This window comes from Oncorhynchus tshawytscha, linkage group LG23 (assembly GCF_018296145.1).
Source record: "Oncorhynchus tshawytscha isolate Ot180627B linkage group LG23, Otsh_v2.0, whole genome shotgun sequence".
NCBI classification, from domain to species: domain Eukaryota; kingdom Metazoa; phylum Chordata; class Actinopteri; order Salmoniformes; family Salmonidae; genus Oncorhynchus; species Oncorhynchus tshawytscha.
In genome coordinates this window covers 19,665,953-19,693,649 of record NC_056451.1, presented here as the reverse complement: position 1 = coordinate 19,693,649, position 27,697 = coordinate 19,665,953, and the positions used below count along the sequence as shown (strand labels likewise).

The following is a 27,697-nucleotide window of genomic DNA, read 5'->3' as shown; positions in this document are numbered from 1 at the left end:
TCTGCTGCCCATGACTGGAACGAATTGCAAAAATCTCTGAAGCTGGAGACACATCTCCCTCACTAGCTTTAAGCACCAGCTGTCAGAGCAGCTTACAGATCACTGCACCTGTACTTAGCCTATCTGTAAACAGCCCATCTATCTACCTACCTCATCCCCATACTGGTATTTATTTATTTATTTTGCTCCTTTGCACCCCAGTATCTCTACCTGCACATTCATCTTCTGCCGATCTACCATTCCAGTGTTTAATTGCTATATTGTAATTACTTCGCCACCATGGCCTATTAATTTCCTTAACTCACCTCATTTGCACTCACAGTATATAGACTTTTTGTTGTCTTTTGTTCTACTGTATTATTGACTGTATGTTTTGTTTATTCCATGTGTAACTCTGTGTTGTTGTATGTGTCGAATTGCTACACTTTATCTTGGCCAGGTCCCAGTTGCAAATGAGAACTTGTTCTCAACTAGCCTACCTGGTTAAATAAAGGTGAAATAAATAAATAAAATAAAAGATTATGTCACGCAATTAACATTAACTTTATGAATTATGAAGCCTTATGTGCTTTTATGTGCTTGTTTTGATTACATACTGTAAATGATTCAAAATTCACAAAAGTTACGTTAGCTGATGAATATTTCTCATAGAACAAAGCGTATAGAATCTCCTAAATCTGTGTTTACTACAGAGGTAATTTTGCTAGCTGGAACAAGGAAACTTTTCCTACAACCAGTCAGCAAGTCAGAAATGTCAGAGTTTCCTAGTTCTGACTAGAACCTGAACGTGGCTTATGGGCCAACCTTTGACCCACAGACCAGTTATCATCACTGATTAATACACTCATAGCTAGAAAGCTGTAATACATTCTTCTATTATTCCCCTACTCCAGGGGTTCCCAAACCTTTCCACGAAGGGACCCGTTTCATACCCCCAAAAATGAAAGGAGTTAGTTATCAGTATCTTTGATGATACTGTAGGCAAATATAATTGTCATAAATACCTGTAGTTCGCTGATTTCTCTCTCACAAATCGATTACTGATGCCTTGCTTCTTGTATTGATTAATATGGCTATTGTAGTCCTTTCCATGCCTACAAGTATCCATAAATTTACTACAATACCCACTACTCCACCTTTGACGGACCATCTGACGTAAACGCTTCTGAAAGTGTAGAAACGTGAGTATTAAGTCCTTGCTGTCGTTACGAGTACAGGTACAATTTATCCATACACTCTTTGTTCGTATTATTATGATGACAAGTACCACACTGTCCTGCATTTGTGGCCATTGCATTGTATCGGGAGACGTGTTAAATTGAGCAGCTAACGTTAGCTGTTAGCTAACGCAAGTCTCTCCATTTGGTCTCCCTCCAACTGTGCTAAGCTAGCTAGTTAGCTATTCTATTCATCTCTACAAAGTCACGTTGTTGACATTGAAATTACAGCATTTCTTTCAAAGACTCGTTTTGGCAAGTGGCTGTATTATTGTTAGCCACGACATGCATTGTCAGCTGAGCTAGCTAACTAATTTATGATGCTAGCCAGAGTTAGATAACGTTAGCTAGCTGTCCATGGAGTTGACAGGCTGTCAGACCAAGCATTTAGCTACGTTACCTAAATTGTTTACCCAACTCTTCAGTTATGACACCATCTACGTAACCTTATCTTCCAATTGAAAACAAATCAAGTCTCTTTGTTGGTGGTGAGGGAAAATGTATTGTTTTGTTTACTCCGCTATTTGATTTTATACCCTAAATGTGAATATTTTTTTAAACTTTCAGATCAGAAATATACTGTGTTTGGTAGAATCTTATGGACCACAGAGTGGTAGGCAACCAATGTCTCCACCCCGGCTCACCGGCGCCCTGCGCTCCTTCTCTACTGTCAGCAAGCAGGAAGACTTCACAGAAGAAGTATATGATCTGAAGGTAAGGCTAACCCAAAGCAAGTTACATTATAGACCATATCTGACTAACCTTTGTAAATGGACACTATGGCAATTTAACAATATCGCAATGTTATTTTATCCCTAGTCCGGCTGTGCCAGCACCAAAACTCCAGTATTTTTCCTTCAAAGCTTATCTATCTTTTTAAATATGGAGCCAATTTGTTTTCATCACTTATGCCCATGATCAAAACTCGTTTTCTCATTGCTCTCTCTTGAACCTCTGCAGAAGACATTGGGTGAGAAATAGGTTTGTAACATTGAATCGCGATAAAATCACAGTATCGATTCACAATACATATCATATTGGCACCGTAGTATTGTGATATCGCATCTTGAGGTCCCTAGAAATTCACCGCCCTGCTTTATTATAAGAGGGAGGGGGAGCTGATTACGTATGTGAATTAAGCTAATTGAGGAGGATGCTTTGGACTGTTGTGAACACAGGCTACTTGTAGTGTTTTTTTCACTCACTTCCCTCCTTGATATGGCTTTCTCCAGCTTTCTCCCATTTACCATGCTACCTCTCTTTTCCTGTTATCTTCTTTAATCCGCTCTCTCTCGCCCATTTCACAATATATTCTAATCTTTGCCTCTGCCTCTATTCCCCTATTTTCTCCTCTCTCATTCTGATCGGGGGCTTGTTAAGTTGTTGGTGTGTATTGAGATACTCTGCTTAGGAGGAAATTGGGCCTGGTCCTCAGACCACCACCTCTTGCCCTGTTCTCCGATTGCTAAATCCTCCACAGTGTGAAAACTGCTGCTTGAGGGAAAAGAGGGACTAATGAGGGTCGCTGGGAGATTATCAGTTAAAATTCTTTAGTTCTAGAGGACATGGAAGTGCTGATTGTAATAAAGGCATGGTGTTACTACTGCTGCCGGACCTCCTTGCACTGAACCCCCTGACCTGATGAGCACTAATACCCAATGCTAAAGGAAAGGCTTATTTCAAAGTTGCTCGCTATGCAAGGATATATGCATATGCTGCTGCGCTATGTCTTTGAGTTATGAAAAGGACTTAGAATTACCCTCTGCTGTGTGTTTGTGTGTGATATAGAGGGATGTGCAGAGAGAGGTCACTGTGCATCCAATATCAGACTGTCATGATACATCTGTAACTTTATCCCCTTGCTGTCCCCTTGCTGTCCCCTGTTTGTCTTATGTTAGACCAAGCGTCTGAAGAGGCAGGAGCTGTTCTCCAGAGAGGGCCTGACATGGCAGAAGATAGTCCAGTTCTTCACTCAGCACCTGGAGAAGGCAGAGCAGCAGGCTGCAGCACAGGAGCTGAAGAGCATCCTACAGGCTGCCAAGCAGATAGGTAATCAACTCGCTTGAATGGCAGGGATGCACTTTCAGTCATAGAGCACCATTTTAATGTTATGTTATCTGCGAGGGTGAATAGACAGTGTTTTCCCTAGGACTATTCCAAGCAGTGGCAAAGACAGTTGTTTTGTAGACACCATCTGAAATGAAATTTTGCCTTTTAAAGAATTATAACCTTTAAATGGGCTGAATCATGGGGTTGTCCATTCCATGGGGCGCCAGCACTAAATTAATATAGGTTAAACACTGATAGGTGATAGGTAATCAACTCATTGGCTTGGATGATATGCACTAAGCCAGGGGTGTCAAACTAATTTTGCCTTGAGGGCTGGATTTGGTCTTCACCGAGGTCCGAAGGGCCGCACTTAAATGTATTATATTTCCTCGCCGTCAAAATGTGCAATCGTCCTCTATAGTTTTTAGCCTCAAGACAAAGCACTGAGCCTCCCCTCCACTGTTCGGATTCAACCTCCTATGGAGAGCTTGCTCCACCAAAAGGAACCGCAGGGACCGCCCCACAACGACATTCAGATTTCCTGATATGACTTATAATTAGATTAGATGCAAATCCCCCACAACTCCTCCAGAAGTCGTACAGTGGTGCAACACACGGCCAACTCCTACTGCTCTTATTACTATTCTGATACTGCCTGTTGGGGGATGGGGGGGGATCTCTCTCTCACACACACACACACACCCCTCTGTCCCCCTAACCCCCGGGCGGAGCACCTCTGTAGTGTACAGGAAGAGACTGAGGCCCTGCAGGACACATGAGAAGGCATCTTTGAGGCTCCCTCAATTTGTCTCTCCTCGATTTCTCACGTCCTCTCTCCTCGATTCCTCATGTCCCCTCTCCTCACCTTCTCAAAACGCATTAGAGGAATGTGTTTTTAAAATTTATTTATTTATTATTATTTTTTGTGTGTGAATCTTACCCCCTTTGCCCCCCAATTTTGTAGTATCCAATTCTTAGTAGTTACTATCTTGTTTCATCGCTACAACTCCCGTATGGGCTCGGGAGAGACGAAGGTCGAAAGCCATGCATCCTCCGAAACACAACCCAACCAAGCCGCACTGCTTCTTAACACAGCGCGCATCCAACCCGGAAGCCAGCCGCACCAATGTGTCGGAGGAAACACCGTGCACCTGGCGACCTGGTTAGCGTGCACTGTGCTCGGCCTGCCACAGGAGTCACTAGTGCGCGATGAGACAAGGTTTTTCCTACCGGCCAAACCCTCCCTAACCTGGACGACGCTAGGCCAACTGTGCGTCGTCCCATGGACCTCCCGGTCGCGGCCGGCTGCGACAGAGCCTGGGCTCGGACCCAGGGTCTCTGGTGGCACCTCGATGCAGTGCTCTAGACCACTGTGCCACTCAGGAGGCCCCAGAGGAACGTGTTTTGAGAAGGTGATGGGGAGAGAGGACACAAGGAATCGAGGGAAGACAAATTAAGAACAAGCCTGGGGTTTTAACAGCAGCTACATGTATGTGGGGGATCAAGAGCTCAGGATAGCTAGTAGAGGCTGACTGCCTGGGGGTGTCATACAAGAGCCTTTCAACAGAGAATCAGGCCAGGGCCAGTATCTCTGAAAGATGCATAATATAGTGTAGAGCTTGATGCAGGTTCCTTTGCTGAGGTGTTTTAGTGGAGAATGTCAGGATGTTGTCAGAAAATAAGTGTACAGTACATTCTAACAATAGAGACATGCAGTAGGTCACTGAAACCATGTTGTACTTTGAAATGCTGTCTAAGAGCTCGCCAAGAGAAGCATTATGGCCTGCCTACCTACCTCCTTGAAACCCTGAGATAAAAGTGCATTTTTATGAGAAAAAAAAGGCAATTTTGTTCAATTTATTTTCTTTCTGTTCGCCGCTACTCTATTTTTTGTCTTCATCATTGAAAGTCTAGAGAGCCTTCTGCGATAATAAACATATGTTTGGGATATTTTTGAAAGGTTCTTGACCATGCAATTTTTGTCCTTTTAATGTGCCCTTAGCCTGTCTCTACCTAGAGCGTAGAGAATAAAGTAAAGCTCCAGATCCCACTGAGCATGAAGATGAAAAACATCCATCGTGCCCTGACACACACAGTGGAGAGTGAAATGCTTTTAGGCCATTTTAATTGGCTTAAATCCTTTTCATCTGTATCTCTGCTTCTAAGTATGACCCTTTATCTTTCGCTCGCTCGCTCTCTTTCTCCCCTCTCTCTCCCTCTTCTCTTTTGGACAATTAGTCCCGATTCCCTCTAAATGAGCCACGGAGAGAGGACACGTGTCTTTTAGAAAGTGCTCTTTTCCGTCTTTCATTTCTCTGAGGAGTAGTGCTAGACAAGGCTAGACAAGGCTAGTGTTTTACTGCTTGGAACATACAGCAGTGCAGCAAGAAATGTCACATTGCTGTAGCCACTAGCCAGCTAGGTATCACTAATGGTAATAGTAATGGTAGTGCGTTTTCTGATAATCACAATGATCATCATCCGTGTCAGCATATTTGTAATGCTGATGACAGCCCATATTGCCTCGGTTGAAGAGTGGGACTGAAGAAACTGGCCGAATAATAAATGATGATGGTATCTAGCTAACTAAATATCTTCTTGTTTCCCCATGTCTCTGGCAGTGGGGATAGAGCATGGCCAGGACACCATTGAGAGTGCTGCTGTCTTCCTGTTTGAGACGTTCCACAACAAGGACCATGTGGGTCACGAGGAGACGAGGGCCATCAAGCAAATGTTTGGGCCCTTCCCCTCCTCGGCAGCTGACGCCTCCTGTGCTGCTGTGTCCCGGGCTGTGGCCCCTCTGGGAGAGTCCCAGGTGGGACAACTGTAATACTGACTATATATAGGTCTACTTAAAATAAAATATAAAAAAAGTTACTTTTTGTTTATACATTTTCTTCCTAGTATTTTATTATTCTACCATCATAATTTCCTTATTTATGCCTTTATTTATTTATTTATTCATGTTTTACAGGTGGAGGAGTTTGTTCGTTCCCAGAGCTCCTGTCGCGCCCCTCAGCGAGGCTCGGCCTTTGGACGCAACATCACCTTCTCCTATGACTGTTACACCCTGGACCCCCAGGAGGCCCTACCCTGGGTGGGGGACCCTGAGGACGAGACACCTGGAGGAGGCCTGGACTTCCACAGCTTCCTCAACAACCACCAAGGTCGCAGGGGTAATGGGGGAGAGGTGGATGGAGGCAGGCTAAGCCCGGGAGGGGCTCAGAGCTCTGGGGATGGGACCATCCTGAGAGGGGAGGTGGAGAAGTACCTGAACGGAGGCAACATGATCTCCTCCAGCCCTGAGGAACTGTGCACCTCCCTGTTTGAGATGCTGGCCTCCACCAAGAGTGACGACGAGCTGCAAAATGAGGTGAGCAGCACCCTCACACCACCTTTACCCCTTTCACACTATTGTGCCGACCCAAACCTCAGTTATTCCTTGAACTTAGCCAGCTGGCCTCTGGGGGTTTAAACCCCAGGTCAGACCACATCCAGTTTGGACCTCGTCTCCATGGCAGGTCAACCTTGGCCTTTAGCTCAGGGTGTGTAAGGTTGACGTGGTACGTGTCTCATGCTAAAGATGACGTTTGGAGAGCTCTGGAGAGCTGACCTTAACATTGTAGGAGAGGAGGAAGATCTTACTGCTTCTCCAGGCAGGCCCCATCACCTAGGAAGGCTGCAGTATGCCTGACATGCACACCAGGATAAAGGCTGCAGTAGGCCTGACATGCACACCAGGATAAAGGCTGCAGTATGCCTGACATACACACCAGGATAAAGGCTTCAGTAGGCCTGACATGCACACCAGGATAAAGGCTGCGGTATGCCTGACATGCACACCAGGATAAAGGCTGACATGCACACCAGGATGGCCTGACATGCACACCAGGATAAAGGCTGCGGTAGGCCTGACATGCACACCAGGATAAAGGCTGCGGTAGGCCTGACATGCACACCAGGATAAAGGCTGCGGTAGGCCTGACATGCACACCAGGATAAAGGCTGCGGTAGGCCTGGCATGCACACCCGGTAGGCCTGGCATGCACACCAGGATAAAGGTAGGCCTGGCATGCACACCAGGATAAAGGCCTAGGCCTGGCATGCACACCAGGATAAAGGCTGCGGTAGGCCTGGCATGCACACCAGGATAAAAGGCCTGGCATGCACACCAGGATAAAGGCTGCTAGGCCTGGCATGCACACCAGGATAAAGGCTGCGGTAGGCCTGGCATGCACACCAGGATAAAGGCTGCGGTAGGCCTGGCATGCACACCAGGATAAAGGCTGCGGTAGGCCTGGCATGCACACCAGGATAAAGGCTGCGGTAGGCCTGGCATGCACACCAGGATAAAGGCTGCGGTAGGCCTGGCATGCACACCAGGATAAAGGCTGCGGTATTGTATGCCACACAATAAGTGAAAGTGTTCAGGTTTAACGTCTGCGATTCTCTCAGGTTTTTAGAGGGTGGAAAGACCTTGGGTTTAGTGTATGTGGAAAGGATTTGCACAGTTACCAATGAATCAAGACTAGCTAGAAGAACTGGGCTAGAAGTACTGGGCAACAACAGGCAATTAAGGCAGCACTTAGTCTGTGCTGAACCATGGTGTTATTGGGACATGTTGTTCACTTCTTCCACAAGAAAATAACACACTTACAGAGTGAGAGCGAGGGGGAGGGAGAGATGCCAGGTTGTGACAGAGGAGAGGAGAGGATGAATTGATGAGGCTCTGGGCAGAGCTCCCATTTCTTATACAGGTCCTTAATTTAGAGTCGTTCTCGCTCTCTCCCTCGCGCCCCTGCAGCCCACAAAAACACAAGGTCGCCACACACCTTAATTCATATAATTTATTAGTGGCTCTCTGTTCTGCTTGTTCTCCTCTACCCCCCTATCCAGCATCTAGTCTAAATGAGGTGTGTGTGTTAGCAGTTAAAGATCAGGGTTAGAGTGCCCTCTGTAGGCCACCGCACGCTCCTGCAGGCCACCGCACGCTCCTGCAGGCCACCGCACGCTCCTCACAGGCCACCGCACGCTCCTGCAGGCCACCGCACGCTCCTGTAGGCCACCGCACGCTCCTGTAGGCCACCGCACGCTCCTGTAGGCCACCGCACTCTCCTGCAGGCCACCGCACGCTCCTGCAGGCCACCGCACGCTCCTCCTGCCAGGCCACCTGTAGGCACGCTCCTGTAGGCCACCGCACGCTCCTGTAGGCCACCGCACGCTCCTGCAGGCCACCGCACGCTCCTAGACCACCGCACGCTCCTGCAGGCCACCGCACCTGCAGGCCACCGCCGCTCCTGCAGGCCACCGCACGCTCCTGTAGGCCACCGCACGCTCCTGTAGGCCACCGCACGCTCCTGCAGGCCACCGCACGCTCCTGCAGGCCACCGCACGCTCCTGCAGGCCACCGCACGCTCCTGCAGGCCACCGCACGCTCCTGCAGGCCACCGCACGCTCCTGCAGGCCACCGCACGCTCCTGCAGGCCACCGCACGCTCCTGTAGGCCACCGCACGCCCTGCAGGCCACCGCACGCTCCTTCCCGCAGGCCACCGCACGCTCCTTCCCGCAGGCCACCGCACGCTCCTTCCCGCAGGCCACCGCACGCTCCTTCCCGCAGGCCACCGCACGCTCCTTCCCGCAGGCCACCGCACGCTCCTTCCCGCAGGCCACCGCACGCTCCTTCCCGCAGGCCACCGCACGCTCCTTCCCGCAGGCCACCGCACGCTCCTTCCCGCAGGCCACCGCACGCTCCTTCCCGCAGGCCACCGCACGCTCCTTCCCGCAGGCCACCGCACTCTCCTTCCCGTAGGCCACATGTTGAGACCTCTGACAATGAGATTTCATCCATAACTTTCACTCCTGAATTAGATGAACAGTGTCTCATTCTGTCCTCTTGAGTCCTTCTCCCTCCCTTTCTCTTTCCTTCTCTACACAGCAGACAGTGTAGGTTTTACTAATACCTGAGTCTACATTCTCTTCTAATGTTCTTCACGTAGCTGACATTTGGAAGCCAACTCTCCTACTGACATCTTTAGATGTGGAGTGCCCTTTGTGTGTGTGCACTCCACGCACCTCTCTGCGAGTGACTCCAAATTCAACAGCAATGTTTAAAGGGTCTGTACCATTACATGTGACAGAGGATAAACCCCCGCTTTTTATTTTATTTTATTACCTCTCATTTGTACCCCTGGAATGATGACATTTGCTGCAATAGCAGTGGCTTGAGAAAGAGAGCTTGGTTTTAAAGGTACGTTTTTGGTGGTTGTGAAAAGAGCTGTAGCTCCATTAAAGCACCAGGATATAGACTGAGTAATTATATTCATAGTTTTGACTGCGCTAAGACATACTGTATGCGGGTGTGCTGCTTGCATGGCAGTCTCATGCAACATTTTGTATTATAACCAGTGATCTATATGGTCACTGATAGTTGCCTGTCTTCCTGAAAGCTTGTTGTAGCCTATGTGTTTTCTAGAACAATCTATGGTTTACAGTTCACCTAATATATCAGCCTCATCCAGACTTAAAGGTAAAAAGAAAAAACCCTTCAGGGTGGTTAGGTCTGTGAGCTCCTTCCTTCTGAGGGGAAAACTGTCTCTCACTCCCAGTGGACTCCTCTGTCCTCCTCACCTTTCCTTCTAGGCTGAGAGGATCCAATGAACTTCAAGGACAGAATTCATGAGTGCCCATAAAAAATATATTTTCTCCGGGCAGCAGGTGAAAAACAGAACAACAATAACAACACAGTCCCGGGGTCATTCCACCTCAAAAAGCACAAGGATTTCAACACCCACCACCGCAGATTGTTCTGAAATAATTTCTGTAGTAAGAAACAGAAGTTTACAGATAATTCTGTGACATCCAATTGGTAGTTAGTCTTGTCCCTTCGCTGAAACTCCCGTACGGACTCGGGAAAGGCGAAGGTTGAGAGCCAATCCTCCTCCGAAACACGACCCTGCCAAGTCAAACTGCTTATTGACACAATGCTCGCTTAACCCAGAAGCCAGCCACACCAATGTGTCGGAGGAAACACCGTACAGCTAACGACAGCAGTCAGTGTGCATGCACCCTGCCCGCCACAAGGAGTCACTAGAGCGCGATGGAGACCCTGCACCATTATTTTGTTTAAATATAATTTGATCTCTGAGAAATTAAGCTAATTGATTGCACCCAAATTCATTAAATATAGTACATAACATCCGATTTGGACCTAAAAAAATTCTGACAATGAGTAAGACATGAGGATTCCAAAGCATTTGTCAAATCTTATGTTTCTAACTACAGAAATGATTTCGGAACAATCTGAGATTGTTGATGTCATTGCTTTCTGAAACGACATGGAACGACCCTCCAGTCACTGAGAGGGAAAGGACTTTGGAGACAGAATAAAACCAAGACCCAGCACACAGAAACAAAGACTACCCTTCACAAAGGAGGGCGGCTGACCTGTCACCTGCCATCATCAAAGTGCGTCTGTTGTTTGGCTCCCCTACCGCGGTGGCTAACCAAGTCCCCAGAGGATGTGGAAAAGCAAAAGAGCAAAGTCTCCCTTTCCATCCAACCATCCATTTATCCATCTGCAAACTGAGAAGCATGAATTGAATGATCAGTTTTGTATTATATTTTATTATTTCTAAAAAAAATAATGCAGGATTAAACATTCTGAATATATTCAAGACTGCTCATATCTTCTAATGTCAGGTACTATGTGGGTTTTGATGTCTCATTGAGTACGGTTACATGCACATAAACGATTTCCCTAATAATCATGTTTATATGGACACATCTGAAGTCAGTCTTCCTGATGGGACTTAAATAAATACAGAACATCGGCAATCAAAATAAACGTTCTACCACAACGATCATGTTATTTTTGTGAAGCCAAATTGAGTTTGGACATAAAGTTTGTATGTGAAAATTAATTCTAAGATGCATTCTTTCTGTTTTTCCAAACTCACTTCATTCGTGTATAAGAGGGAGGGTTGTGCTACCGGTGCTGGTAAATGTGCAGATCAATTACACCGCTGGAACATGGATTAAACTGTTTACATGTCCTAATAATTCCAGATTGCTTAGAAAACTAGGTGTTTTATTCAGTGGATGCTTACTTTGATATAGACTTTATGCTGATTTTAAGATAAGCAGAGTAAAGTGTTTACATGACTTGCATAATCTGCATCCTGCCATAATCAGTTTAATATATTACACTGGGTTCACTAAACAATAGGAACACCTTCCTAATATTGAGTTGCACCCCCTTTTGCCCTCAGAACATCCTCAATTCATCAGGGCATGGACTCTACAAGGTGTCGAAAGCATTCCACAGGGATGTTGGCCCATGTTGACTCCAATGCTTCCCACAGTTGTCAAGTTGGCTGGATGTCCTTTGGGTGGTGGACCTTACTTGATACACACAGGAAACGGTTGAGCGTGAAAAACCCAGCAGCATTGCAGTTCTTGACATACTCAAACTGGTGCGCCTAGCATCTACTACCATACCCCGTTCAAAGGCACTTAAACCTTTAGGCCCTCATTGTAAATAACATTGTAAATAAGAATTTGTTCTTAACTGACTTGCCTAGTTAAATAAAGATTGTTTAAAAAAAAATACATTTTTTTTTTTCTTATGTTTTGTACACTGTGTATTAGTGTGCATGTAAACATACTCATTGTGTCTGTTGCACACAGCATTTTCACCCCCTATGGTTAATACTGTATGTTTCTCTCCTGTGCTAGCCAGCTCCTAGCTCAGTGATCGCTTCCCTCCCAGTCAGGTTTACTGTTGTTTTGCTGTCCCCAGCCAGCTAAGTGCCAGGTGGCTGTGTTTGGGGGGCTAAGCGGCACAGCATTATTCTGTCTCAGGCCCAGACTTACTTTGGGCATGGTAATAACCAGGTGTTCATTCTTGGCACTGCAAGCATGTGTTTGGAGGGGAGGATGGAGGTTGAACCATAGGATATGTTTGTTTACTGCTTTAGTGTTTTTGGCTTAAGCACACCATGTCTCGCTCTTCATCTCCCCCTCTCTCTCTCTGCTCCTCTATCTCGCTCTTTGAATCTCTCTCTCGCTCTCATCCAGCTGTTTGAGCTGCTGGGCCCAGAGGGATTTGAGATGATCTCTGTTCTCCTCCAGAGAAGGTCTTCTATCGTGGACTCTCTCCTTTCCATCCCTGCAGACAGGATCAACTACCCACCAGGTGAGTCAGACCCCACCCCCTGCACCAGAGGCATCCAGGTCATCTCCATAGAAACCAGAGATCCACACTCTCGGAGAGCAGTGGGGTAGAGTATCGTTGTTGAATTAAACTGTAGATAATTGGTTTGAAATTCAGTCTACCTACCTAGACAAATCTTGACATTCAACATTGAATTTTTAAAAATTAAATAGATCAATATTTTGCCTGTCACTACCCCGGATTTGGAGGACCACTTTTAATATTGGGCGTTTTTTAATTTAAATGTTTTATACTTATTTACCCCCAACCTTCATCATTGTCAGGGTCTTCTCAAGGGAAGGAGAGGGTGATGTATGATAGGGTCACTAAGGTCGACTCTTGGCTATGCATTTCTCAGCAGGGTCATGACCTTTAACAACTGGTCCATGTTTGGATGTTAATCCCTACAACACAAACAGCACAGTCCAGCTCCAACAACCCTTAAAGATCTATATGAGGGTTTGATGTACAAATCAATATTGGACTCTGTAAATCTTTGATGGTGTCCAGTACTCTAGTACAGAGAGGTACAGTATGAAATGCACAGTGTCCCTGTCTCTTTGTCATGGGTGAAGGTTGGTAAAGCTGTAGCCTACTAAGGAATACAATTACAAATACTTCCCTACCGCTATTCAAGATGGAAAATGTGTTAATTTTATGTACGTTTCACGTAACTGAAAAGGCTATTCCCCATCCTCTCTACCCAAACGTTAAACTTTCCACCTTATTTTCTGTTCTATATCTCCCCCCTCACTCCCTCCCTCCCTCCCTCATCGTTCTCTCATTTCTTTGTTCCCATCACCTACCCCTCAGGTCTGTTTTGGAGCTGGGTATTGCTCTCATTTTCTGCATGATTGTCAAACGGCTCAATACACTGAAAAGCTATTACCTAAAGATAGCCTATTAAGCTTAGCTCAGTCCTTCATTATTTCTCTAGGTTTTTGGGGAGGAGGTTGGGGGAGGAGGGTCGGGGGTTGGGGGAGGTAATGCACCATGATCCATTTAAGTCCAAGATAGTCATCATCTCCAGCACTAGACCAGTCACTCTCTTTTTGCCCCTCTTGCCTTCCACTACTTCTCACAAATCAGAGAAAATGTAGCAAAGTAGGATTTCACTCTATAGACAAATACCTGGCTCATGCCTTGTATAGTATTACTGTCCCCACGATGAAATCTGGAAGGGGACTGTAGCTCTGTGTCCGACCTTTAGTATGTTCATCACATGCAATGTCTCAGACAGCACTGGCCCGATTTGGTGAATCTTTGGTGAATCTTTGGTGATCTTGCCATAGAGATCCGGCATGTACACAATTACACTGATTGGCCCAAGGGGGGTACTGTAGTAATATACTGAAATTCCAAACTTTGTAAAAAGTATAAAAAAGTATATCCTGTCCCGTTTGAGCTACTGTCATGGAGTGAGGTGTTATATGCATCCCCTCATGAGCAACACATTTCTATAAGCTCTGCCTGTTAGTTTTTCTGCTAATTAGACATTTTGTCCCGCACCAAACCAACATGCGAACAAGCATAGCTCCTGCCCCGTTTGAGCTACAGTCATGGAGTTTTGGACATGTAAACATCTTCTCATGAGAAACAAGTTTCCCATAATTACCTATATCATTTTGGTACTTACAAATGGAATGTCTTTCCACACAACATATGTTGGAATAATTGACACAGGGAGGAGCGCCACATCATTTGTGGGGGACAACATGCTCACTGTAGACTTGTTATTATACTGAGGGGTGGCATTATCCCGTAGCCTGGTCCTAGATCTGTTTCTACTGTCTTGCCAACTCCTATGATTAGTGTCCAGCACAAATGGATCTGGGACCAGGCTAGTACCAGAGAATACACTGAGTTGGTTGGTGCTGAAGCGTTCTCCCCTGTACTAGGATATGTGCCCTGCTGTAACTTAGCTATGCAGATATGCTCCTTCCTCTGTACATACAGTAGCCTATGTAGTTCAATGAAGTATCCTCTCTACATTAGTCTTCTCTATTGCTCTCCCCCTGTTGCTTGTTGGCTCAGCTGAGCTGATTGGCTCATATTAAGGCTGTTGCCCCTGTAGTTCACTGTTTCCCAGGCTTTGCCTACAGAGTACACTGACTGTTTTATATTGAAGTTACTTCCAACATGGCCTGTAGCTGAATTCAGTCAGTGATTTCAGTCTGTATTTCCCCACAGCATGGAACTGATTCTACTGGATGTTACTGAAGCTGTTCCCTGTGTAGCACAGTGAGCCCAGTGCCTGACTGTTATTTTTCATACACTGAACCCCATGCTGAGCTAGCAGTATCACTCCTCGTCTCTCCTGCTTTCTGTCTCCTCTTTTTGGAGATGTTTTCTTCGCTTGGAGGCTAATAGTTTTTTTTTTAACCCTTGAAATGTGAACAAAGCTGTGAGTAGCTGAAGATGTGTGTGGGAGGATAAGGATGGACAATTTGTCGTCGGTTCCAAATCGTAGGCAGGCATCAAACAAATTGAAAAAATATATAAATAAAGCTGGAATTTTAGTTTTTCAGAACATTTCTATATATTTGTATAGCCTAAGGGATTTATGTTATCTATTTGTCATTAATTTCCCACATCCTACATTTACAGCGTTGGTTGTGATACTGTAAATGAACCACCTAATTTAGAGGGCCCAGTTCAATCAGAAATGAGATTGACCTGCGTGTGAGAGAGAATACGGTGAAATTGTAAATGCGTTAATAGACCAATGAGTTCCAAAGCTCTCTGCCAATAACAGCTTGTTTTCAGGTTTACCCTCTCCACTCAGACAACTCCCAGACAGTCGTAGCAAAATTCTAGCATGAGAAATTGCTCTTTGCTAAGAAGCTATTTTTGTTTATTTTTTTCCCCTCCACCATTTCCATTGAAAACAATCACAGTAAGGTACTTAAAAATTGTTACCCAGAAATAATTTGCTATTGAGCCAAAAAACAGTCTGTATTGGACCTGTAGCCCTTTCCACTCGTACCCCAAAATTGGAATGCAGTGGCTGTACAGTAACATGCTATACATGACGTCAGAGCTCTGTGTCTCTGCTTCACATTATTTAAAAATAATCACGGTTTTCGGTTTCGATTATAAAAATGAAATAATAAATGCACTATGCGTTATGTGGGTTGAATGCTGTATCAACATAGAAGTCCCATGATGGTGGTGACTGCCCATTTAGTGCTTATCACTTTATTAAGCATCATTTATTCACATTACATTCGTTTAATGAAATATTTCACTTGTTGTGTATATTACATTTGTTTTATTCGATGACTTTATCGTTTCATTCCAAGTCATCTCATCTCTATAGAGCTGCTGCCTATGTTGTCTGCCAAAATCACTATTTTAGTGGTTCTTCAAAGTAATTAAGGCATTCTTTAATGGCCGCTGAATCTATGTCACTTAGATCATGTGTTTTCAGGTAGATACCTCGTGCAATTAGCATGTGTAAAAGAATACACAGACCCGACATGTAAGCGTACGATGGATTATGGTCATTGTAGTTAATTACCAAGTTTTCTGCTGTAAACAATGTGGAATATTGTCTCCCTACTACATCGCAGTTAGGGTTTGATCAGACTGATCTCTAGAAAAACTGTGCATTGAGCTAGCTCACAGAAAAAACCCAAACCAAATGGACTAAAAATAATTTTACACCATTTTTGGATCATCGCGCTACAAGAAGTTGCCCCCATCCCTTCCAGTAATTGGGCAACTTTTGCACTTTTGCACATATCCGAGTGAGCGATATGCTGTACATTAGACTCGATGTATTTTGAAAGATGATACACTGAGAATTATAATAAATACAGCTTTGATGTATAGGGTTAGTCTTACTGGGGTCCTACACATAACAAAAAATACTTTACACACAAAAGACGAACATGTAGTGTGTGTGTGTGCATCTGTCTCTCATGTGACATGTGAACATATGACTGGACAATAATCAAGATGAGAAAACTAGAGCCTGCAGGACTTGACCATATGACTGGACAATAATCAAGATAAGAGAAAACTAGAGCCTGCAGGACTTGACCATATGACTGGACAATAATCAAGATAAGATAAAACTAGAGCCTGCAGGACTTGACCATATGACTGGACAATAATCAAGATGAGAAAACTAGAGCCTGCAGGACTTGACCATATGACTGGACAATAATCAAGATAAGAGAAAACTAGAGCCTGCAGGACTTGACCATATGACTGGACAATAATCAAGATAAGATAAAACTAGAGCCTGCAGGACTTGACCATATGACTGGACAATAATCAAGATAAGATAAAACTAGAGCCTGCAGGACTTGCTTTGTGGAGTGTGGTGTCAACAAAGCAGAGCATTTCTTTATTACGGATGTCATACAAGCAAGCCACATTTCCATATTATTCTATATTATACAACTCATGTAAACTTTTATGATCACTATGTTGGATGTAGTTATAAGATTACATGGCATCATACCCATCTTTGGCTATTGTGAAAATGTGTTGGGGCACACCCACCTGGATGCACTTTAATGACTTATTCCATTGTGAAAGCCTAACTGTAAGATAGTATTTTAGAACTGAGCTCGTCATGTTGGCAATAGAACAAGCTTTCACATGATGCCTTGTTTCAGGTGAACTGTTGTGTCCTCACCTTTTGTCTAATATTTTCATAATCTCCAAACTGTTCCCTTTCAGTTGCTACCATGGTTATGCATATGCTCTTCATTTTTCTTCTACAAGAAACATTTCAACGTAGCCCTATTCGTATAGGCCAATTCTCACGTGTTTAAAGGGTTGGACTTAGTAACTCAAGACTAAATCGTTATCAGTTTGTGTGCAATTCATTAGTATGTGTATTTAATCAATCAATCTGTGTGTAATTAAGCAGTATAAATCATTAATTAGCTGTGGTTGGTTCTATGGTACCTGAGGCCTAGGTGTGGTATCAAGTGCCAGGTCGTTTTGACCAGGGAATGAGGCTAAGGTATACTGGGCAGGTAGACGCACCACAATCGTCTCTTACCTGATTGGACTGGATAGGTAGCCTAGATAATCACTAGTCTGTGCACAGTGGTACAAAACTGATTGCAATGTCGTCGTTAATGATGACGTAATCCGGTTGTGATGTCATTTCAACCCGTTTTTTTATTTTTTTATTTTATTTATTTCACCTTTATTTAACCAGGTAGGCCAGTTAAGAACAAGTTCTCATTTACAACTGCGACCTGGCCAAAAACAAAGCATAGCAGTGCGACAGAAACTACAACCGGTTCCAACATATTAGGCTGTATCTGTTTTCTTTACGTTACCATTTTGGAACTGCAGGTGTTAGTGGGCTAGGGGAAGAGCGATGTTTTTCACATCAAGCTCACTTGTGTTCCATGATACTTTATCTCTGGACCGTACTGCATCCTAAAGTCTTCACTTCTCTAGGTCACTTCCAGCCCCTGGAAAAAGGAGCTGAGTGTGGTGAACTAAAAGTTCATTTTTAATAGTGAATCACTTTGATATATTATTTTCCTTTTACACTGTTGGGGCAGTGGTTGGTAGTAAACCTTGAGAGCGTATAAGGGCTCATTGGCCTACTTTAGCTTACTTGCCTCTTCCGCTCTTTGTCATGTATTGACCACAGAGAAGAGAGACGGAGGATTTTTTCTGGGTTGTTTTTTTTCTTTTCTTCCCATCATCCATCCACAATTCACGTTACACGCATGGAGAAGAAGTGGTGATAGGCTTCTTCTTCTCTTTTCGCTTGTCAAAGTTCACCTGCCTGCCAGACGGCTTTTGAGATTAACTTTGCCTTGACGACAGAGTGGAGAGGTCAGGAGGGGCTAAAAGAGGCTGATTAAATTTCCCACTTTCTGCATTCCATCAAAGAAGTGGGATTTGGTGGGAGGGTCTGTCAACTGCTGATTAGCTTTCAAATTGCAAACTCCTTACTCGTCATGTTGGTAAATACATGTACTCTGCCTGATGGCTGTTTTTACAGATCTCTAAATGAGAATTGAAATCTGTGCAGCATACTCCAACTCAAGTGATTCAGCTAGCTGGTACTACTGATGAAGGCAGTAGATGGTGAGACGCTTATCTTCTGTGATTTGCTTCCCAGGAATGTTCATAGATATGCATGGTGTTCTATATATAGAATTATTATGACAAAGAATAGACTCTTCGTCTCTTCTCTAAGCTTTCCCTGAGCTTATGGCCTTTACATCATGTTTGAGTAATGAAGCACACACACGCCGTCTCTTGAGTAAAATAAAAAACGGAGGGAATTTGAGCTGTTCAGGGTGAACTTAATCATTGCTGACATGGTCACTAACTAGTTAGTATCTCTGTAGACAAACGGTCAGGCAGCGAATCACGCACTGCACCGTCAGCCAGCCCTCTCAGTACTATGGAACTGTTTGTGGAACATGTTCTACATATTAAAATGAGCCAAGACGTGGCTTGCAAGAGTTTCGCTTTCTCATTCAGACACACACTCACGTGGTAGGCACACAGACACACACTCACGTGGTAGGCACACAGACACACACTCACGTGGTAGGCACACAGACACACACTCACGTGGTAGGCACACAGACACACACTCACGTGGTAGGCACACAGACACACACTCACGTGGTAGGCACACAGACACACACTCACGTGGTAGGCACACAGACACACACTCACGTGGTAGGCACACAGACACACACTCACGTGGTAGGCACGCAGACACACACTCACGTGGTAGGCACGCAGACACACACTCACGTGGTAGGCACGCAGACACACACTCACGTGGTAGGCACACAGACACACACTCACGTGGTAGGCACACAGACACACACTCACGTGGTAGGCACACAGACACACACTCACGTGGTAGGCACACAGACACACACTCACGTGGTAGGCACACAGACATACACTCACGTGGTAGACACACACTCACGTGGTAGGCACACAGACACACATTCATGCATGCATTAGGCGTGTGCACACAGGCCCTTACCACGCACGTGCGCACACACACCACTTCACACATCCTATTCCAGAGTGTGCTCGTTGGTTTACTTCCTTGTTGGTTTACTTCCTCGTTGGTTTTCTCCCTCGTTGGTTTACTCCCCTGCTCTATCGACATGCTAGAGCATGTTTTTGCTAATTGCTCAGTATCTGTTTACATTTGTTTATAAAGTGGTAACCACAAGGGGGAAGAAGCTCAATTTGAATGCAGCAAGTTCCCCAATCATATCTTGCAAACCCAATAGATGTGGAACGCAGCAGCACAGAGCTCACACAGATCAAGAGAGTGAGCGGGTGAGCGAGCCACATGAAAGGGAAGAGGGAGAGAAAGGAGGGGTGTAGATGTACAACCACAGTGTCAGCGGGGGCTAAGAGAGGGGTGCTGGGGTGTACAGTTGTGACCGTGTCACAAATGTAAGGGGGAAAGAAAGGAGAAGAGCTGCTGCCTTTGAGATGGAAATGGATGTGAAGGTGGAGATGGCGTCAGAGGGATGGATGAAAAATTCAAAAGAGCCTTTTTGAGTTTTTATGGGCTGGGAGAAAGTGAGAGAGGGAGGATGGACCGGCACTGACAGGGAGTTAGTTTTTCATCTAAATGATTTTTACTCTCATTCCAGTGTTACAGGGAGGGGAGGATGATCAAATCTGGTCCTCCTACTTGACAGACAAGGCCTACTTCACACACTAGCTCAGACTGAAAGGTTAATTAAGACCTATACAATCTTGTTGGGATTTCACATATTTACTTCACTAATTAAACCATATTCAGTGGTTCCCCATGCTGTGTTACTGTAAAGGACTTTGTGACAAATGTTACTGTAAACATGGCTACATAAATACGTAAGATTTATTGATTGATGGATAAATGAATTAATATCCATTCTTGTTTTTCTACTCTCACCATTTTTATTCTCCAAATGGCTTGTCTAAATGTGGGACTTGAGTACACAGTGCAGTAGTCCAGTCCTCATTTCCTCCCTGTTCCATCTGATTCAGACATGTTAACCCCAGCTCCCAGTGGGTCAGTTGACTGCATTTCATTAGGGATTAGGAAGGGGCCTGTTTCCTGAAACCAGGAGGGGGGAGTGATAGTAGTGTCACTGTGTCAGAACCACTGACCAGTCTCTGCTCATTCTGGGAGGACAGAAAGATGGGACAAACAGAAATGCATATGTGGCCACTGGGAGGCTGCACACACCTATGAGATTGGATAATTTCACACTCTAACCAATCCTGTTAGAGATAGCTGGATGTACTATAGATTGATGTAGGACAGTGAACTGACTAAGGGCTCAGATGGGTGGCGCACAGTGGACTGACAGAAATAAGGGCTCAGATGGGTGTAGGACAGTGGACTGACTGAGAATAAGGGCTCAGATGGGTGTAGGACAGTGGACTGACTGAGAATAAGGGCTCAGATGGGTGTAGGACAGTGGACTGACTGAGAATAAGGGCTCAGATGGGTGTAGGACATTGGACTGACTGAATAAGGGCTCAGGTGGGTGTAGGACAGTGGACTGACAGAATAAGGGCTCAGGTGGGTGTAGGACAGTGGACTGACTGAATAAGGGCTCAGGTGGGTGTAGGACAGTGGACTGACTGAATAAGGGCTCAGATGGGTGTAGGACAGTGGACTGACAGAATAAGGGCTCAGGTGGGTGTAGGACAGTGGACTGACAGAATAAGGGCTCAGATGGGTGTAGGACAGTGGACTGGACTAGGACAGTGGACTGACAGAATAAGGGCTCAGATGGGTGTAGGACAGTGGACTGACAGAATAAGGGCTCAGATGGGTGTAGGACAGTGGACTGACAGAATAGATGGGTGTAGGACAGTGGCTCAGATTGGTGTAGGACTGTGGACTGACAGAATAAGGCCTCAGGTGGGTGTACGACAGTGGACTGACAGAATAAGGGCTCAGATGGGTGTAGGACAGTGGACTGACAGAATAAGGGCTCAGGTGGGTGTAGGACAGTGGACTGACTGAATAAGGGCTCAGGTGGGTGTAGGACAGTGGACTGACAGAATAAGGGCTCAGATGGGTGTAGGACAGTGGACTGACAGAATAAGGGCTCAGATGGGTGTAGGACAGTGGACTGACAGAATAAGGGCTCAGATGGGTGTAGGACAGTGGACTGACAGAATAAGGGCTCAGATAGGGTGGACTGACAGGACAGTGGAGTGGACTGACAGAATAAGGCCTCAGGTGGGTGTAGGACAGTGGACTGACAGAATAAGGGCTCAGATGGGTGTAGGACAGTGGACTGGGTGGGTGGTGAGACACCGGAGAGCATGAGGTACGACACACTGACATGCTGCTGTCCAGCAGGGTTCAACATTACAGAACACACTTGTGTAGAACAGAGGATTATTTCAAGTACAATAGGGAAGGATGTTAGCTATGTTCATTAACATTTCTACCTCTAGCTTTGGGAATGTTTGACCTACCTGAATTCACACCAGCAGTGGAGGCTGGTGGGAGGAGCTAATGAAGGACAGGCTCATTCTAATGGCTGAAATTGTATTAATGGAACAGTATAAAACATATGGAAATCACTTGACTTCCATTTATTTCATTCCAGACATTATAATAAGTCCATTCTCCTATAGCTCCTCCCACCAGTCTCCTCTGCACAGCAGTGTCTAGGACTGGTCTCCTCCTGCCAGGCAGAAGCCCTGCTGCTCTCCCATGGAGCAGAGGTTTCCCAGGCAGACCTCTTCTCATCCATCCACAGCTTGTTGGTTCGCCAGCCAGGAGTGTTTTTTCAGGACACTTGAATCTTCACTGACCCCAGTCTCCATATCAGCCCTAGCTTACAGTAAGCCCTGTGTGTGACGTTATCTTTCCCAGCAGACAGTAAAGAAGGACGGGTTAGGGCAGGGATGGGCAACTCCATTCCTCTGGGCCTGATTGGTGTCACACTTTTTCTCCATCCCTACCAAACACAGCTGATTAATCAAATTGCATTTTAAACTGAAGATCATGATTAGGTGATTATTGGAGTCAAGTGTGTTAGCTGGGGCAAAACTATGACATCAGTCAGGCCCTCGAGGAATGGAATTGCCCACCCCTGGGTTAGGGGGTGATTGGAGGCATGCCCTGTTGTAGAGCTGCTAATTAAACCTGCCTCTGCGCATAACTAACAAAGCAGCAGTAGTAATGAGGAAGAGTCTAATTAGCGGGTCAAGATCGGTGATAACACATCTGGCAACCGAAGCCAAGCGTCTCTAGCTGGGCAGGGAAGGTAAGACGTCTGTGGTTGACCTGCCCAGTCTAGTAGCCATGTGAACCCTACAGTTGTTTGTTTTCGTGTGTGTGTCCCACCGTGTGTCCAGTTTAGTAGTGATCCCTGAAGTTGCCGCAGGTTGGGCGGTACTGGTGGTCCCAGCCAGAACCAGCTGTCAGTTAAAACCTGACATGAATAGCCTCCAGTTGTCTGTCTGTGTGTGTGACTTTGTTTGTGTTTCTCTTTCTGTGCATGCAGGGGTGCAACTTTGGTTTGATAAGGGGGGAGTAACCTAGCGGGGGGTCTGGGTGTTCCTCCCTCAAACTTGTTTGAATGCCAGTTAGGATTTTCATATGCACATTTTCGTGGAACAGTTTAATTTAATTTATAATAGTCTTTGTATCTCAAAATCATTGTCTGTGGTTAATCTGCATTATATCTAAATTAAAATTATACCAGTCTAAAAGCAGCTGTTTTATTGCTGTGTAAAAATAGCCTACGAAAGCCAACACAAAAACATTGCAGCCTGCAGGTAGAAAATATCCTGATAAAAATAAATATCCTATAAATCACATTTGCTACGCATGGCCTCCCTGCAACAAACTTGAAACGCATCAGCTGGGTCGCCCTAAAACTTGTGCTAGAAAACCTTGAGACATTGTATAACATATTCTGGGGCCCCAGAGTTTCCTGCGCCAGTGAGCTCGGGACAGACACAGCTGTAGGCTATTTGTGCAAGGGAAAAGAAGTAATCGGGGGTTTTATGACGTTTCCACTGGATCAGAGCATTACATTTTTCCCTTTCATGCTGAGTGGTTATCGAAAGGGAGAGAATTGGAAATATTGTCCAAATGCTTTCAGTAACTTTTGTCATTCTCAATTGATTTTAAAAACAGACTTTGTTTACTTGCTGTTTGAGGTGAAGAAAAATGTAGTCTACTACTTGTGATATACAGTACCAGTCAAAAGTTTGGACACATTCCAGTTTGTTGTTGCTATTTTCTACATTGTAGAATAATAGTGAATACATCAAAACTGTGAAATAACACATATGGGAAATTGAATTATGTAGTAACCAAAAAGTGTTAAAGTGAGGAATTCCTAATTATTACATGTATTTCGACTTGAACTATTGCGAGTGTACTGTAGGCTAGCCATGAGTTTACCAGTCAAATTGCCAGTTTTAGAGATTCCAAGCATGTTCTATTCATTCTAGTTTCTGTGTCTGCTGCTGCTGTGTTGTGGGGGGCGTTGCCTAGGCAACTGAATTTGCTTGTTTCAGCAAGGAGCAACAAAGCTTCATCACATTAAGAGTCCATGTAACGGTCGAAACAGACTCAACCACACGAATACCCGGCCCTCCCGTCTTCAGGTTTGTTTCACACACAAAAGTTGGTGGCAATCACTGTTCAAAACTGAGAGATGTAGCAGGAGTGGATGAGAGAGCTAGAAAGGGAACGAGAGAAAGGGATGAGGGATAAGGGAGGGAGGGATAAGGGAGGGAGGGAAGGGAGGGAGGGAAAGGGATGAGGGATAGGGAGGGAGGGAGGGATAAGGGAGGGAGGGATAAGGGAGGGAGGGAATGGAAGGGAGGGATATGGATGGGAGGGAGGGATATGGATGGGAGGGAGGGATATGGATGGGAGGGATATGGATGGGATGGATAGATGGGAGGGATATGGATGGGGGTTAGGGGGAGGGAGGGAGGGATAAGGAATAGGTAATATTATTTCTATTAACAGTGTGACATGAAATGGAACTGTTAAATGATATGCAGTGTGTATGTCTGGCTTCTCTGCGGCCTTCTCTGCTCTGTTATCTGCATGATCAATCATCAGCGCTCAGTGTGTGATTTGTGTGCTGTTGTAGCCTACCGTAGACCTATTACACAAAGTCGCCATCAATTCAAAGCGCTGCGTGCAATGGGTTCTCCTACCATTCCATTGCAAAGAACAAGTAGACCTACAGGCTATACAGATCAGCGCCCAAAAAATGTCCATAGCCCACCATGCCCAAGATTCCCTCAACATATCACAACTGGTGAGATATGCAGAGAAAGAGAAGGTTAAATAAGCTGAGACGCAAAAGTACAAAATATGCACGTGCGATATACAGTATCAACTCTCTGGCTTCATTCATACATTAAACCAGTCAATGCTAGCAGCCTACCATATTCACTCATCATAAAGTCCCCAATAGAAAACATCCCTTAGGCTGCATGGCTTCTAAATAATGTAATTGCGTACTATATGTGCAGGCGACCTCGATGCCGTTACGATACACAATGTCCAATCTCCATCTCGCATTCAAATATCCACTAACGTGGTACTGGCAGAGGCTGAAATATAAACGGTAGCTAATCACAAAACAGCAGATACTGTGTCCACAAAAGCGCTTTAGGAAATCGACATTTGCACCATTGTTTCATGATGTTATGATTACAAAAGCGGCCACACGGTGGGCTACTGGTCAGATTTGCGGGCAGTTGATTAACTGAGCTATCCATGGTGCTGAATCTCCGCTAGCTTAGGCCTGTTTATTTAGAAGCTGGTGTTCCCTGTGACAGTCACCACAATAAGCAGGTTATAATGAAGTAAAAACACCATAACCTTCCCAAATCCCCCCGATAGCCAGTTGCAATGGGAGAGAAAATGCTGAGGTAGGCTAAAACAAATGTCATTTTCACTGGACCTCATAATATTTGACCAGTCGGCCAAAAGTGCTTCATAGGCCGAGGCTACCTTTTTAAAGGGGAATTTTACTCTAAATCCATTTTCATGTGTATTTCTAGTCAATCCACCATAAATACGGTCTCGAAATACCATCAACATATCATCATTTATTGTATGGTTGCATCATAGATATCGAAACACCTCGTCTGTCAAAAAGTCAAATTACGTCACCATGCGAGACTTTGCACTTCCACCCTTCTCTTCTTTGCCAGGGATTCCCAGAAAGCTGCACGTACTAGCTGACTCTCTCTGGCTCTTCAACCATTGGTGGGCGTGTAATTCAAATGATTTGCTGTGATGTTTACTAGAGCCCTGCCGAGCCCTACCCATGCCTGCGACGTTCAGGCCCGATTGCTTTTGCCCAAAACCTGAAATTAGAAATAACTTCCTTCGTTATTAAATCCATTAACTGCTCCTCTGCGTCTGTCACTCGCTCCCTGTGGATGAGCTCTGCTCATGGCGGCTTTGGATTTCTGTGTATATAGCAACAGCTCCTCTTGGGCGACTCTGCTCAATGACGAGACATGAGAGAGCACAGAGCATGGCTGTTAGCTACTTTTCGTCATGCTAAACTCTGACAACTCGAGGAACATTTATTATTTTCTGCAAAATGATCTCAACTGTTTTATATTTGAAGCACTTTTGACACCTATGTGTTAAACCAAGTCCACACACCGCCCACTCAATCCAGTTAGAGGGGAGTTTTTGGAGTTGTAGGAATTTACTCAAATGGGCAATTGGGAACATCAGGACTGATCAGGACATTCAAAGCTAGATATCTAGACTCTTACATTGTATTGAAACATTTTTTTGTGAATTTGTCTACTATGGACTACTGAAAACAACAAAGCCAATGAATTACCTGGGTAAAATAGTCATTTAAAACTTGGCTATATCAATAAAAGTGTGGTGACTGAGAACTTTGAGTTTATTAAAACCTGTATAATCAAAATGTGTATTTCTCCATTTACAGTGGTATAATCATGGCTTTTTTTCTCTGGGATTATATGCTTTTAAATAGCACTTCTGGTTTCAACAGGAATACCGGGATACTGGACATTTTCCATATAATTCTCTGGAAAATATAAAACCCTAGTATAGAGTGTGTATATATATATATATACACACACACACACACACACACACACACACACACACACACACACACACACACACACACACTAGAAAGATAAGGGTCTAGGCCACCCTGGGATTTTAGGTCCTCCTGGATTTGACTCACGTCACTTGTATGCTGTTAGGGTTTATTTTGCTCCTGTGATGCTCGCTCCCCTTGCTCAACAACAAGCTGGTGGTCTCCTGTGGGCCCTTACCCATGCAGGGTTTAAGTAAAGGACACACACACACGCACGCACACACACACGCGTTACAATATGAATTAATGCTGAGGTCCTGAGGTTAGAAATGGTCCTTTTCTCCTGGTGGCTACCAGACTCTGAACAGATATAGTTGTTGCAGTCTGGAGAAACACACACAGCCACTTGTCAGTCCTGTTGCATCGCAGCTCGGCTCTCACCATTAACTATTGACCAGTCTAGCAACCATGTCTGAAAAACAGCACAGCTGAAGAGTAGATGGTGTGGTGACTTCACCGAGACCTACAGCTATAATATAGGCGGTATACTATAGGCGGTGGAAAAGCGTGTATTAGAGTACTGTACATGCTATTCCGTACTTAGTTACCGTATTATAAGTGCTCAATTACACTAGACAATATAGTAGCCCAGCTCATAGAAACGTTGAATGTATCACTGATGAACCAACTGTTTCTTTGTGACCATCTTCTTTGTGACCATCTCGGTTTGTAACCTTTTACTGATGTCTCTGTTATTCTTGTGTTTAGATGGTAGCCGTGGAGGAGAGGGGGGCAGCAAGCCCACATATGGCTGTCAGGTGACCATCCAGTCGGGGAAGGAGAAAGAGATGATGAAGATGCACCGGAGGGAGGAGAAGAGGGAGAGGAAGAGGGGGGAGAGACGTTGGGATGACACCGAATCCTCTTCCGACCTCTACTTTGACCCCAAGGAGATGAGAGCTCAGAGGTGAACCACCACACTAGATCTATTTCTAGCTCTTCCCCTTTCCCTTTCCTATCTTTCTCTTCTCTCTCTCTTCTCATGTCTCTTCTTTCTTTCTCTTTCTCTCTGCCTCTTTTTCCTTCCCTCTCCATTTTCCCTTCTCTCTGTTTTACTTCTTTTTCTACATCTCCCCCTGTGATCTTCTTTCCATATGGA

At 45.0% G+C, this 27,697-nt stretch overlaps 1 protein-coding gene across 2 annotated transcripts in view; it reads left to right on the top strand.

The window, feature by feature from the left end:
* Positions 1 to 1,095: 1,095 nt before the first annotated feature.
* Positions 1,096 to 27,697, top strand: part of ascc3 (activating signal cointegrator 1 complex subunit 3) — a 146,285-nt gene continuing 119,683 nt past the window's right edge. The window contains exons 1-7 of one of the 2 annotated variants that reach the window (XM_024385525.2): positions 1,096 to 1,181; positions 1,785 to 1,931; positions 3,116 to 3,266; positions 5,888 to 6,081; positions 6,241 to 6,639; positions 12,343 to 12,460; positions 27,307 to 27,505. In XM_024385525.2, coding sequence (XP_024241293.1) covers positions 1,842 to 1,931; positions 3,116 to 3,266; positions 5,888 to 6,081; positions 6,241 to 6,639; positions 12,343 to 12,460; positions 27,307 to 27,505 — 1,151 coding nt within the window. In that variant the 5' untranslated portion in view covers positions 1,096 to 1,181; positions 1,785 to 1,841. Of the gene's footprint in view, positions 1,218 to 1,784; positions 1,932 to 3,115; positions 3,267 to 5,887; positions 6,082 to 6,240; positions 6,640 to 12,342; positions 12,461 to 27,306; positions 27,506 to 27,697 lie in introns of both variants that reach the window. The other variant, XM_024385526.2, reaches the window with a different exon arrangement.